The sequence below is a fragment of the Anas acuta genome, chromosome 1, assembly GCF_963932015.1.
Source record: "Anas acuta chromosome 1, bAnaAcu1.1, whole genome shotgun sequence".
Taxonomy (NCBI): Eukaryota; Metazoa; Chordata; class Aves; order Anseriformes; family Anatidae; genus Anas; species Anas acuta.
Genome location: NC_088979.1, coordinates 169581831 through 169600420, shown reverse-complemented (window position 1 = coordinate 169600420; position 18590 = coordinate 169581831). Strand labels below are relative to the sequence as shown.

At 38.6% G+C, this 18590-nt stretch overlaps 1 protein-coding gene across 3 annotated transcripts in view; it reads left to right on the top strand.

The window, feature by feature from the left end:
- Positions 1–18590, top strand: part of SRGAP1 (SLIT-ROBO Rho GTPase activating protein 1) — a 149446-nt gene that overhangs the window by 95658 nt on the left and 35198 nt on the right. For all 3 annotated transcript variants that reach the window (XR_011091955.1, XM_068669320.1, XM_068669321.1), the window contains exons 5-11: positions 2149–2331; positions 2711–2839; positions 9593–9814; positions 10607–10708; positions 13438–13635; positions 13756–13840; positions 18132–18159. Coding sequence is in view for 2 of the 3 variants with exons in the window: in XM_068669320.1 (XP_068525421.1) it covers positions 2149–2331; positions 2711–2839; positions 9593–9814; positions 10607–10708; positions 13438–13635; positions 13756–13840; positions 18132–18159 (947 nt within the window). In the remaining variant the exon portion in view is untranslated. The remainder of the gene's footprint in view (positions 1–2148; positions 2332–2710; positions 2840–9592; positions 9815–10606; positions 10709–13437; positions 13636–13755; positions 13841–18131; positions 18160–18590) is intronic.

Sequence of the window (18590 nt, the reverse complement as noted above, 5' to 3'; positions counted from 1 at the left end):
CCACTGCAGAAAGATATTTATGCCTAGTATGCCGTGCTATACAGCACTCGGAAAAACTGCTTCTGAAACTTGTGTTTACTGCCTTTGTCAAGAAGTGTCAAAGCAAGGATTTTGCCTTGCGTCAGATGCTTTGAGACGTGCTGTTAGGAAACTCAGCGAGGTTATTATTGTTCCCTCTTTGCAGGCAAGAACAGAAAGAGTACAAAACAAACTAACTTTCCTAGATGGTTAAGATAAATAATTTAGCCTTCTCCCACCAACTACAAAGTCTCCAGAGCTGACACTGAATGAAAATAAATAAATAAATAAAAAGAAACAAACACCTGTAGACTTCTGCAAGGAAGCACAAACAAATTGCGTAAAAAGACCAGCAGAGAAGGGTATACAATTATTGTCTTTAATTTCCTTTTCCTGTCATTTTCAAGAGAGATATATAACTTTCTGTGCCTTTTCAGGTTTGTTTCATAAAAAACTTCTTTAAGAAGTGTATTTCTTTCTTTTCACTAGGTATTTCCATGTGGCTATATGAGTTAGATACCCTGGGCAGAGGATATTGACAGCTTTAAAAATGCTTTTGGTAACAGTGCAGGATATAGGAAGCTAAACATGCTGTTAGGTTAAACTGGAAACAGTGCAGATCTCAGCTCTGCAGGCTTGCATCCTCTTTTCAGCTCTTTTTTTTTCTTTTTGTTTTCACAGTTTTGCCCCATCCGTTCAGACTGTGGGCGCCAGCTGTTGCCTTTGTGCATCCAGTGTTTCCACAGAGAGCTGTGAACATGTGTTTTTAAAAATAAGACCACAGCTTTTGATGCACATCTCTCACATTTTTTACCTTACTACAAAAAGCTGGTGAAAAGTCACCTGTTTCATTTTTAGTACCAAACCTATTCCAGCTGTATCAGTGGCATCAGCACTGCAGCATTGGGCAGTTCCCCAGACGAGGCTCTCCCTTCAGCAGGCCACACCAAGCCCCGCTGAGGGAGGAATGGGGGACCCTTTGACTCCTCCCTGGCTGTATCCTTTGGAAATGAGAGTGGCTTGGGTAGTCTGGGCTCAAAGATGACATCTGCTGGAGAGAGTGCTCCAGCATCCTGTGAAGAAGAGAGGAGGCCTGAGGATGCCTCTGCACCTTGTTCCTTGCATGAAGCCCGCTGTGTTTGCAGTCCAGGGGTCCACGCTCTCCTGTCCACACAGCAAGTGTGTGTGCAGGAACGATTGTGGTGTTATGGGGGAAGGAGGAGATGTCTTCATGTCTTCTCTATCAGACTGCTCCTTCTCCAGCTCATGTTTGGAGAGCTGGCCAGTTCTACATCATGGCTGATCTGCTGGCTGCATGGTTAGACACAGCTTCTCTCCAGGCCTGTGACAGCGATTCAGCTGACCAGGGACCTGTCCCCAGACTGAAGCTTCCTGTTGTCCCTGCTTCCTTCCCCTGTCCTCACAGCGAAGCATATCCGCCTGTTTTCAAACACTCGGTGCCCCCAGCAGAGCCATTACCTTAGTACTGAGGAAGTAAGAGAGATGTGGCCCTGATATTGATTTAGTTTTATTGCTCATCATTTCAGGCTTTCATACAGAGGCCTGAAGTTTAATAACAAGGATTTGGTTCTTTCCTGTCAGAGCAATGAAAAAAAAAATCCTAGAAAATATTTTCTGCACAACTGTTGGCTTAAATATTTGATAGCCTGCTGCCCAATCACTTACCAAATGTTTCTGAGATACGAGGTCTTCTGGGCAGAAGTGAGGCAGAATGAGAGACAGTCTCATACCCTTACATGATGGCTGGTTCTCCATCATCTTCCTCTTTATTCACAGTGCTTGGTAAAGCACTCTGAACTTTTAGAATTTTAGATATATAAACACCCATTTATTTAAAGTGAATAGTGACAATTCTGGCATCATCCAAAGGCCTCATGGAAAGTCAGTCATTAATAAAGCCTATAAGCTCTTAGTATCCCTAATGGGATAGTGTTGAATAAATCAGAAAATAAAAATGCAACTGGAAGTCCTCAGCCTGTGTTGGCAAGGAAACTTACCCAAATTCCATCTTTATAAGAGAACATTTTATTCAATGACCCTGTTTTTTTTCTGTATGTACCTTTTTGTTTTAATTTTCTCCTAATTCCTTTTTGATTCTGTCTTTTGCAGGTCATGAAAACATACCACATGTATCATGCAGAGAGCATCAGTGCAGAAAGCAAACTGAAGGAGGCAGAGAAGCAAGAAGAAAAACAGATTGGGAGGTCGGGAGACCCTGTTTTTCATATTCGACTAGAAGAAAGACACCAGAGACGGAGCTCTGTGAAAAAGATTGAAAAAATGAAGGAAAAAGTAAATAGTCCTTTTATTTTGCTTCATATGAAGTAATTTCAATGCATTTCTGACATTCTTTAGCATGATATTAGACAGAGAAGTCCAGCTGGGAAATAAAATTAAACAAGGTACACATAATAAACTAACAGTGGGTTATAGAAAACTTGATTTAATTGCAGATCAGAAAAGGGAATACTTTATAATTCTTACTACAAGGTTTGTTATATTTGGAACGAAATACTAAGTTATCACTTTGTATTACATTTTTATATGAATAATAGGCTGCCAGTTAAGGTTCTTTCTTGTTAATAGGAATGTTTGCTTGAATTGTTTCCATTTTTGCTACATATCATCAATTAAGTAATTCAAATACATTCATATGCAATCTCTTTCCTAGCGTCAAGCAAAATATTCTGAAAACAAGCTGAAATCTATTAAGGCCCGTAATGAATACCTGCTCACCCTTGAAGCAACCAACGCTTCTGTTTTCAAGTATTATATTCATGACCTTTCAGATTTAATTGACGTAAGTATTTGCACATTTATTTTTATCTTTATTTTGTTCACAAATAATACGTATAATGTTTTTCATTTTCAAAGGGAATACATTAGTCATATGGGTTGCCCATATGACAATACATTCATCATTTATAATTTGTGTGGAATAATTAGCAGATATTCCTTTCAGCTTTATATTTCACAAAATAAAGTGCAAATAGGATGCTGAACCCTATCTTTTAAAGTTAGAATGGTACCTTTCTTCCCTATGTGGCAAAAGCAAATATGACAGGAATAACATAAAAAGTAGAATATTCCATTTTGTGCTATTAAACTATTTGTTGACTACATACATTTCTTAGAACATAAACGTCTTAAATGCAAGTGCATGCTGCCAGCTCACATCCAATTTTTCATCCACCAATATCCCCAAGACTTTCTCCTCATGGCTACTCTCCATCCATTCATCCTCCAGTCTGTAGTGATGTTTGGGATTGCCCCAACCCAGTTACAGCACTTTAGACTTCTTGAGCTTCATGAGGTTTATCTGGGATCACTTTTTGATCATGTCCAGGTCCTTCTGGACAGCATCCTTTCCCTGTCTTGTATCAACTGCCCCACTTAGCTTGATGTCATCTGCAAACTTGCTGAGGGTGCACTTGACCCCACTGTCTATGTCATTAATAAAGAGAGTAAACAGTACTGGGCCCAGTACAGACTCCCGTGGGACCTGTACCCCTTCAGAGGCTGGAAAGATGCTGATTTAGTCTTCTCTCCTGCCTTCTCTTTTAGAGCTCACATTTCCCAGGAAATGTCTCCAGGGTATGTTCCTACTGTGTCAAAACTTTCTCAGAGTGGAAAATGCTTCTGGTTCTTACCAATGTTCACAGAGTTTGCCATAGCAGTGAATGCTGTAGAAACCACAGCCCTGGAGCTTCACAAAGAATTGTGAGGAGAAGTGAGCTGAAGCTCTCTGTACATATATACAAAGATAACACTCTTTGGAGTTCGTGTTTGAAGAGATGCTTACACAACCATGAAGACTAGAGCTTTCTAGCAGCTCTACTCTTTAACAGAAATTTGCATTTTGCAATATTTCTTAATGCTGGAAAACAATACCTACTTTGAGTGGCTTTTTCCAAGCCATGAATAACATTATTTTGGTGAAATGGCTTTAGAAATTACACTTCTCTAAAGAATTTAAATGGAAAATTTAAATGTCCTTTTCATCACTGTTCTGTAAGAGTTGGCTATGAACGTGTGACCAGAATTTGCTTTAGAGCCAACTCAATCTGACTGAGCTTCTTTAAAGGAAGTGTCTTGCAGACATTTGTATTTAATCAGAATATTCTGTGAAAGCACTGCTATCTAGACGGAGTGTTTACTACTTGACAGAGGAAACACTTTCTGTAACTGCAAGAGTCTTGGCAAGATTTTCGGGTTATATCATCGGAATGTGAGACATACTTCCCACTGACCATATGTTACAACAATCCAGACTACCTCATTCTGTAAATCTACTAATGTAATGGGACAATTTTGAGTTTTCAGAGCAGGGGTGGTTATTTCACTCTTTACCCCCTCTACTTTGTCCTTATTTGCCTGCTTTTCTTTCTGTGCTTCCCTGACCTCTCTCTCTCTTTGCAGAAGGGGATTACTTCTCCTTTGTGTCTGAATTTCAGTTAACATGGAGGGGATTTAGATCTCCCTGAGCTGTTGATGTTGATTGTAAATGAAAGTGAATGTTTTCCTACATTACTGATAAATATGTCTGATGAAAATGGGATAAATATACGGAGGAGCACAGTGAACTGTTTATAACAAAATTGGGGATGGTTGTGGGATTTATTTATATATTAAAGATTTTTCTCCACTGCAACTTGATTTGTGAGGCTCATATGGAAAATCCTAAGTTGCAGTTCCTTAGATGAACTCAGTCTGAACTGTTCAACTCGTTCATTTCATTAACAAAGCTCAGGGCTTCTGACTTAAAATGATGATGTGGTGTTCATCTTAAGCCCTTGTGATAAAAGCAAGATAAAATATTACTGGAGTCTTAGCTAGATGCTTTAATGCATTTCGTGAGCTGAAGGCTGGGACCAACATTTGCAGAGAAGTTGGGGGATAAGCAGGATTTGATACATACAGTGTGTTTCTGCTCTCACCATATTGTTCTAGAGAAATTTGATTTTTCTGATGAATATTTCTTCTCTTTTGAATATGTAGTAGGATCTTTTTCAAGTGAAGGACAGGATTAGTTTTTCTCCTTATGTGTATCATGTAGGAAGTAGCAGAGTGCTTTTTAGCTAAATTAAATAAGCTTTGTCTGATACATAGATGTTTTTTTAAGATTATAGATGTCTGAGGAATAGTAGCATACACACCCCTGCTAAGCAGACTATTAGTACCAGCATCTGTCCATGTGGCACAAATTATGACTCATTTATTTAAAGAGTTCCATGTATTTGTGTTTGTGAGTTTTATCTGAGTATAAGAGGAAGGTAAGGAACTTCTATCAGAGTTAGCATGCATTCTTGTGATCTGAAGGTAAGTGCTAGGAAATAGTGATCAAAACTAATTTCACTGTAGTTCTGCTACTGGCATAAATACAATGTTTATGTGTTGATCTTCCTTAAAGTGGAGTTTCCAAATATCTAATTGCAGTCTACATGCTTCGGATGGTTAGGAAGTTAGAGAGCATTAAGCTGTTACAAACTTAATTTATTCAGTAAAGGTTCTTTGTTAATCATTCACAGAAGCAAGTTTAAAATGAGGCTAGAGCGTATGCAGCTCACAGTCTTTATTATAAGTTCTCATAAATATGATATGTACAGTCAGATCCCTTTGATTTGAATGTTGATGTTTGTGTACCAGGGATGATTAGAACATGACTTATTTAGAGGTTAAGGCATTTTTATGAATTTCTGTCTCTATTGGCATTAGAATTTTATTATTGTTCCTGAAATGAAATGAAGATCAGCTTGGTTGTTTGGTTGCAGCTCTGTGCTAAGCACTGCAGTTTGTTTTGTTCAAGCCTAAATATACTCTGGGGTGCAATAAAGAAAGTAAATGCTCTTGAGACTGCTTCAGATTAAATTCCAAATAAGAATAAAATGCAAATTACAAAATTAATTTTTCACACATATCCCAAATGCATCACTCATCTCCCTCTACTTTACCCAACCAAAAGTCTTTACAAATCCTGAAATGCAATAAAACTCATAGTCTATGACTTCATTCTCTCATTTCTCATCTTCGTGTCTTACTGCACCAACTGACATCTCATCTCTCTAGCCCATAGATTGATAGCAGGTCTTACTAGCCATCCAGGCTGTCACCTTAGTGTCCTGATGAGCGAACCTCAAGGATTCATATTTCTTTTGGCTAAGTGTGGTTGCTCATTTGAGCTTTACAAGTCTTTTAGGTCTACTTTTTTTTTTTTTTCATGAGAATCATGTATACATGCATGCATGTGTAAGTGCATACATATCTACCTTTTTGTAATACCTCAAAAGTGGTGTGTGGTTTGTTGTTTGTTTGTTTGTTTGTTTTCTTCCAGTGTTGGGGGGCAGCAGTTTATAGTAGCAGTACTTTATGTTGTTAGTGTTAATAATGAGCAAATGCACCAAGTGCTGTCTGCATTGTAGGCATCTCTAAACCATCACTAGTGCTAACAGATGAAAATAATGCTCTCCTCTCTGAATAGCTGTGAGTTGGTATGGTGGCAGAGCTGTTTCCAAAGAATATCTTTGTCTCAGTTTTCTGCCGGCCTGGCAGAAGTAAGAGTTGCAATGTCTTATCATTTTTCATTTTGGTTTTAAAAATATAGTACTACTTATACAAATTCTACTTTTACTTTTTTTTTTGAAGTAAAAATCTAAATCCAGGCATTTTAAATTCCACTCACAAGGCATTCGTTCAGGTTCTGGATTTTGTTCCTGTTTGCTCTGCTGGCATTAACACTGAAAAAAAAATATAAAGAAAAAAAAAAAGCCATAGTCTGGCAGGATATTCTGCTTCACTGGAGGAATCCTTTTTCTTGGCTGGGAAACAGTATTTGTTACCCTGTACAGCTGTTATCACCTGCAGATAATAACCAAGACTTTCATTCCTGATCAGATGGTAGTTACTGAGTAGATTAGGGGTTAAACAGTGAAGGTCTTGCATCAAGCTGCAAGGCTGCAATGTTATATTCCAACTTGTAAAACAGCTGTATCAACCCCCCCTACATCTATAGTAGTAATTCAGTGTGATTTCTATTAATCCTCCAAAATACAGGCTCTAAATGCCTGTAGTTTTATAACACATGGATAGTTGGCCATGCTAAATGAAGCATTGCCCTCCATTTCTTATTTCCTCTCAATTTAGTCTTCTTTGAGGTCTCTCTCAAACTAATGCACACGAAATAAAACAGCTTCCCTGAACCACTTTCTTATCATCACTTTTAGTCTGTCCTTTTCATCCACGATAGTGAATTAAATATGAGATCTGATTTGACGCAGAACAAGAGAAAAACACCATGAGATTTTTCCTTTTAGAAACAATATTTTTGGGACTGGGTATCTTTGAAATATGGATGGGCTTTAATATAAAAATTGAGTGGCTGTTATGGTACATGAAACACACTTCCATTGTATAAATGCAAAAGAAAGAGGCTAAGCCATGTGTGTTTGAATGAACATGACAGCTTTTTTCCTTTTTCTTTAAATAGTTCAAGAGCTAGTTTTTAGGTAGTGGTTTGTTTCTCTTGTACACACAGGTTTAAGTATGGTAAATAGGTTGAAATCTCTTTCCTACCCTTGTGCATGTGTCTGTCTTTCTGTCTCTCTGTCTTTTTCTCTTTTATTAAATAAGGAGGAACGGGAAGGGAACGTGATTCCTAATGAGTTGTAAGGGTTTGTAATAGCTGTGCGGGAGGGATGTGTATAAACATGGTACACAGTCAACTGAATTCAAACTGCTTCTTACCCAAATGCATCACTTGGCTCTTGAGTCCTGCAGGGAAGGATTTTAAGTTGTGGCTGGGCATCCAGGAGGGATGGAGGTAGGTGGAGGCAGTGTGCTCCCTGACTGCCCTAGACATGCATTGTCCTCTGCCAGGGACAAATCTCTCCTAAAACTGCAGCAATTTCCAGCAGACACCCTATGAGATGAGAAATTTTGGCTACTTTCCTCTGCTGCAGAATGCTTGCCAACAGGTTTCTGGTCAGTTTGACCCTGGACCGAGTCAAGCCTAAGCACACTTTTCAAATAAAGAACACTGCTTTGTACGCAGCTGTTAGCAGCCTGATGCTCCAGTATGGGGGTGCCAGAGAGGTTTGCAGTGCTCCTGCCATTACCTGGAAGCCCACCCAGCACAAGCTAAAGATACTATTATCTCTAATAGTATCTCTGCTATTAAGATACTATTAAATGGGGGGAAGAGGGGATTAAGAAAACAATCACTTGATACACTTCTGCTGCAACGCTTTAAAAATATATTCAGCCATTCCGTTAAAATATTAACTGGTAATGAATAATGCAAATGTAGGGTGTTTAAAATTCAGGAACAAACACAATTTACATTTTACCAATTAGGTTTCAGTTATATTCCAGGGTTATTCTCATCCCTAGAAATAAAAGAGATAAATTATGACTCTACATTTAGTAATGATGTGTATTGCTGGCTCTGTCTGAGCATGGGAAATAAGGTGTTTACAGTAAGTACGCTTGTACTGTCAGGGGAAAGGATGTGAAACTGTTGGCGCTGCATCGATGGCGATGATTTCACCCGGTGTGCTGTGTTCAGCCCTGGAGCCCTCAGCACCAGAGGACATAGAAGTATTAGAACAAGTCCAACGGAGGGCCACAAAGGTGATCAGAGGGCTGGAGCACCTCTCCTGTGGAGACAGGCTGAGGGAGCTGGGGTTGTTCAGCCTGGAGAAGAGAAGGCTCCAGGGAGACCTTACAGCGGCCTGCCTGTACCTAAAGGGGACCTGCAGGAAAGCTGGGGAGGGACCCTGTCAGGGGGTGTGGTAGCTACAAGGAGTAATGGCTTCAAACTAAAAGAGGGGAGATTTAAATTAGATATTTGGAAGGAATTCTTTACTGTGAGGGTGGTGAGGCCCTGGCACAGGCTGCCCAGAGCAGCTGTGGGTGCCCCATCCCTGGAGGTGCTCAAGGCCAGGCTGGATGGGGCTTTGGGCAACCTGGTCTGGTGGGAGGTGTCCCTGCCATGGCAGGGGGTTGGAGCTGCGTGGGCTTTAAGTCACTAATGGGGGAAGCAGTTGTGGTTTTGGTTTTGGTTTTGTTTTTCTGTCATGGTATATACATGGTTAGCAAGAACTGATTCATTTTCAGTTAGGTGCTAGCATTGACTTAGATGCGTAGGTATATCAAGATACATTTAAAGAGATTATCTGAGGCTTACATGACAATAATACTTTACAGTATTGTAAAAGTCCAGCCCACTTCTTGCTGGAGTCCCAGAACTTTTCTATGTAAATGCAGTCATTGCACATCTGTATCAGATAAACAAATCCAAACATACATGTATTGCTGTACTTGTACACTTGATCTCTTTTCCAAAACTGTCCTTTAATTTTTGCAATAAAATGAGGATACTAAATGCTTACTGTTTTGACCCTAATACCATGTTTTGATGTACAAGATATTTTGTAGAATACTTTGAAGACAGAAAAATTTCTGGACATAAAATTTTAGTAATAATTTATGGTTTTATGTATTGGAACGGTGTTCTTGCCTTTTAACTGTTTTTCTTCTCCCTTTTTTCTGTTATAAGTGTTGTGATCTTGGATACCACGCAAGTCTGAACAGAGCCCTAAGAACGTATCTTTCTGCAGAGTATAACCTTGAAACTTCCAGGCATGAGGGACTAGACATCATTGAAAATGCAGTTGACAGCTTGGAGCCACGAAGTGACAAGCAGAGATTCATGGAAATGTACCCCACTGCTTTTTGTCCACCAATGAAATTTGAGTTCCAGTCTCATATGGGTGATGAGGTCTGTATAGTGACAAATATCCCCACAGTGGTTATTTCTCTTCCTATACACCAGGATAGAAATTTTATCCCCTTTGACAAAGACACAGAATGGTAACAGCTGCTATTGCTACCCAAAATCAAGTAGGTCAGCAATAACCTTTTGCAAAACTTGCAACACTGTTCTGAGCTTCTTCAGAGTTCCCAAATAAAAGGTGTTGTGTGTTATTATATTCTGTATTACCCATTATGACATGTCCAGAAGATTTGCTGGTGAGCCTGTGCTCAGTCCAGCACCAAGGTAAGTAGTGACTTTATGTTTTCATTACCTCTCTCTCCTGTAACAGAACTTGTGATTGTTATTTGAGAGCAGCTGGAGATCTCCAAGCCGTGTTCACTGAAATACAGCCCTTTCCCTTTGTTCTCCATTTTATCATCTGGAGACTTCAAGAGTATGGGGTTTCCCAGCTGTGCCCTGTTCTTGCATTCCAAAGGCCAGTAGCAAAGCAGAATGCAGAATCACCTGTGTACATCTTCACAGGAAGGGAACTCCAGGGTTTGCATTGCTGTGTGACAGAGAAGCAACACAAAGCAGCCATACAAACAGGGCTGTGCTCTGTAGTCCTAAAATGGGGTGTGTACTTCCACACCTCATAGCATATAAATGCTTTAAATGTAGATGATTACATTTTATCATCTGCTTTATTGCATTTTAGTGTCATTGATAGTAATTCACCTCATGTTAAGGAGAGCAACCAAAGACTTGAATTTTTTTCTTCTTTGTATCTCACAGCTCTTTCTGATTCTTTATTAGGTTTGTCAAGTCACTGCCCAGCAACCTGTGCAAGCAGAGCTTATGCTTAGGTATCAGCAGCTACAGTCACGGCTGGCCACTCTCAAAATTGAAAATGAGGAGGTAAGGTCTGTGTATGCATGGGCTATGTATCAGACACTATTTTCAGGAAGATGCATTTTTCTCTACCTTGTCAGAAGCATGTAAACAACACTAAAATGGCTCCAATCTATATGAGCTGTCCTAATTTTAAAAACAAATACTGGCAAATATGCTAAGTTAGAACCAAGATAGAAAAAGCTTCTTATATACCTCTTTTTTTTTTTCTTTTTTTTTTTTTCTTTTTTTTCTGTTGGAGACATTTCAGGGGATGTAAAAGAATGCAGGATTTGGCTTGCAGTAAGCATGGCTGTTTGCTTGAGCCAAGTATACTAACAAACCAGAACGAAACAGCAACATGTGTTGACTGCATATGTATTGTTCATTGTCCTTTTCAGGAGAGGTTTGAGGTAATTCAGTTTCAGCTAAAACATATGTATATTCATATGCTTCTATACATCTGTCTCCAAAATTATTTTAGTCTGTTTTCACACTTTTATTTATCAATCATGAATAATTATATGAAAATATGAAAATAAATTTACTATGTAAATAACTTTCAACAGAGAAAAAAACACCTGATGTTTTTTTCCTAACGATTTTATTTATTTACCCACATATTTCATCCAGTATTTTTGATTTTTAAAGGATCTCTTGTATTTTAGAGGGTGCTTTTTTCTTCTTTTTTTCTTTTAACCAAATGTTTGCTTCCAGACACTCAAATGCTAGTGCTCTTTTGAATTATTGAAATAACTCAGTTCTTCTATAACTGTTCAATTTTAGAGAACCATTGAGCTGAAAAGAGTTGAAAGAGTTGAAACAGGCTGATTTTTTTCCCATGTTCATATGCCCATCACCTCACACTACTTCCTGAGACCCATTTAGCCTGATGTAGAATTTATTCGGAAGATCACTGGCAAAGTGCTATGTAGAGGCTCCTTTGGTAGCCGGCTTTGTGGATGTGATAAACATGGAAAACCACAGAATTTGCAGTTAGTCTTTTCTTAGGAGATTAAATATGCGTCAGATATAAAACTACCACTTTTCATGCCTGTTACAAAATGGTCAAATAGGTTGAATTTGGAGGCAGTTCCAGAGATGTTAAAAGAAGTACAATTCAGGAATTAATATCAAGTGTCTCAAAGGTCTGTGTTCCTGAAGTCCTACTTGTTCAGCTGGTTCAGATGTTGTATGTTTAACTACCTACAGATAATGATATGTGTATGAATGCTTCACTTGTCAGAATTTTCTTTGGCTTCTTTAAAGCGCATGTAGATCCTTGTCTGCTTTATAGATGTTTGGAAACTCCATCTTTTACCTTTCCATGTGGTTATAGTACTAAGTTCTATATTTTGCGGATGCTTCAGTGAAAACTTGCAGGGCATGTATTTTTTTGGCATGTTATAGCATATAGTTCTGTGGCAGAAAGCCAGTGAGCACAGTTACTGTTTTCTGTGACCACGCTCTGTCCAGTCCCCAAATTACTACTTCTGAAGGTCAGAGGAATTTGGACTGTCTTTTGTGGTAGCTGAGTCAAAATCTGTTATGCTTTCAGCTGCAGCTATTTATAAACAGGAGTACTGAATGCCTGTCGTGGGAATAGCTCACCTAGCAAAATGCATTTTTTGTAAACTACAGAAATACAATGCTGTTCTCTTTCTTCTGCTCCAGCAGTAGAGAGAGGCCCCATCGTGGCTATAAATTGAACTTTTATCCAATTTAAGGTAGTGTTAAAGGCCCTCAGTTTAAATGGGTATCTTCAATTAAAGTACAGGGATGTTTTTGTGTTCGTGTGTGCTTTTTTGATAAGCTTTTGGGATTTGAGTTTTTCTCATTCTATGTCATGTCTTGAATGCCTAGAACAAAATAGTAATGCCTGTTAGATTTGTATGGTAGTCTTTAAAAAAAAACAACACTTGCATTCAGAAAGCGTCTCAAGGTAGCAAAGACAAAAAGAACAAGAAAGATATTTTTCACCAGTGAGTGTAAGGATATAGAGGGAGAAATCATGTTGGCAGGCATACGAAGGTTATTTTCCTGCACTGGAAGTATGTGTAGAAGTGTGCATGAGTCAGTTGACTCTACTAAAAAGTCTAGAAAAGCAGAACTGGGAGGTAAATTACATCCTTGTCAATCTTGCCAGTTACTTTTATTCCAGTGCTAGTGGAAACACTGCATCCTCTGTTCCAAGGCATTCATCCCTGGGTTTCCATCATGGCTGTGCTCCATAGGAAGTGCTGTGAGACTGATGTAAAATATTCTTTCTCCAGCCCTCTCCTCCAGCTGTGTCCAGACATGATTGCCCTTCATACCACAGCGCAGTCCCATGGATTTTTAACATGGAAGAACATGCTCTGCTAGCCAGATGCTTTAATATACAAGTTGAAACTAGCAGATTCAGGCATATGCTGAAGAATTAACCCTTCAGCACAGCCTGTCATCTCTATTTCCTGTTGCCCCAAATTAGGGACCATAACCAAATCACATCACATTTCTCTCACATACAGTCAACACAAGAGTACATCAACGTTTATGGATTGTACCATGGTAAAGCAGAGAACTAGATGTGAAGCCTAATGATGTTATTTTTGTGTTACATAGATATCTAGTTTAGTACATTTAATTTTTCATGTTTCCACAACACCGTTTGGGCAAGTATGCCAGACCATTCGTTTAAGTAAAGAGCTTCCATTCTAGGCTGCTCTGGTACGTATTCATCTTTCCATTTGTTAAGTTGTGCTTTTTAATACCAGGTTAAGAAAACAACAGAGGCTACTTTGCAGACAATACAAGATATGGTCACCATTGAAGACTACGACGTGTCAGAATGTTTCCAGCACAGTCGCTCAACAGAGTCTGTGAAGTCCACAGTCTCTGAGACATATCTGAGTAAGCCTAGCATTGCAAAAAGAAGAGCTAACCAGCAGGAAACCGAGCAATTCTATTTCATGGTATGTTGGTTGCTTCCTCATTCATGTGATAACAGATCAAACACCTGAAGTAAACATTGTGCAGAAATTCCTGGGATTTAAGTCACATACATAATAATAGATTGATCTTCATCTCTACAGAAATTCAGAGAATATTTGGAAGGTAGTAATCTCATCACAAAGCTTCAAGCAAAGCATGACTTGCTGCAGAGGACACTTGGAGAAGGTAAATATCACACAACAAACCTAAAAGTGATCCCAAAGTATACAGTGAACCCACTGAAATTCAGGATGTATGCTGGAGGAAGTGACAGAGCTTAAAGCTCAATTGTCCACTCAGCATAGATTTGATTTTTAACCAGTCATACTTTTGATGAAGTGGTAAGACTGCACACCCTAAATCAAATCTATTTCTTCAACAGATACTTATTTCCACTGTGCATATGTTTAGACAAGTGACTATATTTGGAGATGGAACTATTGAATGAAAAACCTCATGTCTGAAAGGAGAGCTAACACGGTCAATGCAGGGTGATTTGAGAGCTGTGATAAATGCACTATTACTACTTCCCCAGGATTCCTGATGACTTGTTTTTTTTTTAAGAGTTAAGGGAAAGTGATATTTTTCAAGCATGCAAAATTATCCAGGATACATATCTTAAAATGGACCCACTAGTACAACATTTCTGAAACATGGACATGAAAGTCCTTCTTGCAGTGGTACAGCTCAGTGAAGCATTTATGAAGGGTAATAGGTTAAATCCTGACCTCACTGTTGTTCTTCACCTACTTCCAGTACCGAGACTCTTACAGACTTAATTAATGTGGGATTCTACAAAGTATTTTATCACTGTGAATTGGAATGAATGAAAACTTAATGCGTAGCTCTATACCTGCTGATTATCATTATTGCATGTACAATTATTTGAATCTTTACAAATTATGATGACAGAGAATTATCCATTGTCCTGAACACACTCCATAATTTTTTAAAAAATACATCTTAAAATGCAAACCAAATGAGCAGATTCCCATAATTAAAAGGAAGTAAAAATGAATTGGGACAGCAATGAATCAGGCACTATGCATAGTTCTAGCCCACCTCTTAGCAGCCCTCCCAGCAGGCACTTCCTTATGGACCAAAGGGAAAAGGAAAATCATACCACATGCCACACAGAGTGCTACAGACTTGAGAGGAAGTGTATTACACCACAAAAAATAAAAATCTTCTCCTGAAGGTTAAAGACTGTAATTCAAAGTTCAGACACGAGAAAGGAAACTTTTTCTCTGAAGAGTAACAGGATGTGTCAATTTATTTTCTTTTTACTGCCAAAAAAATGTGTTGTTAATCAGACAATTTTCTTGCTTTTAATATAAAACACCAGATCCAAAAATCCAGTTGTGGAGGTGCCTAAAGAGCTATTAACATTTCTGTGGCTGAGACCCAAACAAAGCCCTTGTCCAGGGAGTGACTAAGCATGAAATAAGCAGTGTTTTCTTGCAGGGCTGGACTGTAGAAGGTAGTAACTGTTTTCAGTCAGCTAATTATATTATATTCTTTCTCACAGAAGTTTTCATCTAGTAGGATTTGGTTCCAAGTGCTGAGAAGTTTTTCCCACAAAAAACATGCGGCTATGTTGGTCAAAAATGAGGAATTTTTTCCTCCAAATGCTCACAAAAATGTATTTGGAAAAATAAATATTTTTAATTTGGAAGCCCAGTAAAATACACGATCATTTACTGAAGGGAGAAGAATAAAAGGCAGTAGAATCCTTTGCGTAATGCATGTGGGAAAGAAGTAAGGGAAGAGCTATATCAAAGGAAATCCAAAGAAAAACTGCTCAGCGGGATGTCTTAAGTGATAAATTGCTGTCAGACTCTGGGCCGTTCTGCTGTGCTCGGGCATGCTTGGGCCATTCTGTTTGAAGCATTCCCTTTGACCCAAGCAGCTGTAACCCCAAGTCGTTTATTTCTGTTGCCCACACTGTTTTTGCACATAGTTGTTATTCTATCACGATGCCATAGAAATAGTATCCCAAATGTATACATGCACACTCAAAGCCAGTATTTGGAGCAAAAGCCACCATTCCTGTAAGTTAAAAATTTTGGGTACCCCACTTTATTGAGGTATGTCTTGCATGACAACGCACATGCCTGGGAAGGAAGACCTGGGATCTGTGCATGCCTTGAATAGGGATAATTGAAATGATAGAGAATTGGAAGGGTAGTAAAATTACAAATATTAGTAGTATTAGGTAGTATAGAAAATAGTTCTTTTTAGGAAGTGAACTCACTGCTCCCCTCCTCCACTCAAACTGCCTCTTCTGGAAACTTTCATGTCAGCAAGACAGCTGACAAATGGGGGGAGATGGAGGAGAGGGGAGAAAGAGAAGAGAAGAAGAATAAAAGAGGAGAGGGAGAGGATGGTCTAAACAGTAATTTTCTTTGGCACACTCTCTTGCTTTTATTCAAAAACACGTGGTGTCCACAGCACTGACAGCATTTGGATTTTGTTCCCTCTGATCATTTAGCTACTACACCATTGCTCTTCATGGACACTGCAGATGCATTTTCATGATCTGCACAAGGAAGATAGATAAAATGCTCTGTGCTGAGTATGCATGTGCAAATTTGGAACAGTAAATGAGGAATACTCAAACAAAATTGATACTATACATAGGAAGCACACTTACATCCATGTTAATTCAGACCCAACGCACATCTATTGAACCAAGCAAAGAGAAATGCAAGAGAATAAGCAGTTGTAAAAGAAATTGACTCTGTGTCCCAGATAGTTTTTACCCTCATTTATTAAATATCAGAGATGTGTTTAAAACCTCCAGACTTGGGATTTGTAACATCTCTTGTTTAACTAGCACTTATTATTGGAATTCTTAGTCTCAGTGAATTTCCCTTGATTATATGAGCAGGCAGAAGTTCCTGATTTTCCCTTTCCATGTCACTCATTATTTAACATACTCATCTCTATTGCTCTTTTTCACCTCTTTAAAATAGGTGCCAACAAACTTTGCACATCTTATCAATGCCAGAGATTATTTTTTTTCCAAGAGCTTAATATATTTTCAAAGGAGGGCATTCAGTACTGTGCAGTATTTCATGTGCACCAGGAGATTGCCAGATAATATTACTTTTGCGTATCACTGATTTTTGTTCTTTTTGCTGTATTAAAAGTTTTGGGTTTTTTTTTTGGTGTCACTTTCAAATTCAGCAGGGATCGTAGAGCTAGTCCAAATGGTGCTCAGAGTGATTTTCAGAGTCAGCATAGTTATCTGTAGTTCTACTAGCTGCATAGGTATTTAATTCTTCCTCCCTAATATCTGTTATTTGAACCTGTCGATACTGACTTCAATTTGCCATTGTGTGTCTTCTTCCCTGACATTGGTAAAGACATCTGAAGGGCTTCACAGTTTTTTCATGACTCGATAATAAAGTATTTTAGCTATTTGCACAATTTTCTGCCTCTTTAGCTGCTGTGATATCCCTAAGACTTCAGTAAATGTATTACATAAATGGCTCGGATGGGAAGGCTTGAGTAAATGACCATTACACTTTTGTCATGATGAAAATAGACCATTTAATTCCATTCAGTTTCCCTTTTCTTCACTTATTTTTGATCAGTGATAATATTTTGCTATTCAATCCATAGCTGTTTAGTTATGCGTTAGCCTCTTGTGAAGACATTTACCAGAGGACCTTGCATTTCTGAAGAAGTTAATTCCGTTGATTCTCCTTTACCCGGTATTTTACTGACACATTCAAAGAATTCTAGTAAATTTACAGGGTGCGATCTCCCTTTGGGAAAACAAGACTGGTGGGAACTTACCATACCAGGACCATCCTACTGTTTGATTATTTTGCTTCTCATTATCATGCATTTCCATGGGGCACATGCCTGACTGACCGGTCTGTTGTTCTGCAAATGTTATCCATGAACCTTTCTGGAGTACAGGATTTGCTTCTGCACAGTTCTATGCAGTTGTCACTCTTATGTCTGTGTTGCATAATTTCCCAGTGATAGTGTTGTATTTTTTTTCCTGCAGTTACACAAATGAAAAGGAGTCTTTGAGCAGCAACCCACCAGAGCTTTGTTATTTTCTGCACTGAACAGGTTTAGGCACAAGGCACCAGGGGAAATGTAATCTAATACTGGCACAGCTCTACCTCTGTACTGATTTAGCCAAAGAAAATACATTCGCAAAACCAATAGGCATTGTTTGGAGTTTTGCTTCAAATTATTTACAGTATCAAATGATCCTTTATAGCACGCAGGGTTCTTAGAAGTTGTTCCATAACATGGATTATGTTTGGATTTTAAATGCAGCTGTGGAGATGGTAGATAACCGCATTGCCTTATTAGTTGTATAATTGTCTATCTTTTGCTGGTAATGTGAGCATTAGGGTTAAAAGCAATTTACCAAGCATAATTTAGTTACAAACAACGGAAAATCTACCTAAAACATGCACATTTTTGTTTCCTGTTTATTCAACTTTTCTAGGTCACAGGGCTGAATACATGACAACAAGGTAAGACATTTTTATTTAACTTGGTTTAGAGAGCTACAAATGGAAAATAAAATAGAAATCACACAGTATAAAGCAAGTTCCTAATGATGTGTAACATTATTGTTGTTGTTACTTAAATTGTGTACAGGCACCGTGTGTTTTAACATTCAGCATTTTAACATTTCAGCATTCTTGTGAGCTGCTTAGGCCAGTGTCAGTGATGGGAGAGGCAAGGAAATCATTGAAAATATTTGTGAATTTGGACATTGCAGGTGGATTTTTGGTGCTAGGAAAAAAAAACCAAAAAACTTTATTGAGCAGAATGCACAGTTCAGAAGAAAATACCTGTTTCCCTCAGTATCCATGCATTTGATACTTAAATGGGTCTACACCTTCACAGAAGAGAAGGGAGACTGTGTTAGGTCTCCCCGCTTTGTGCAGCACTTACATTT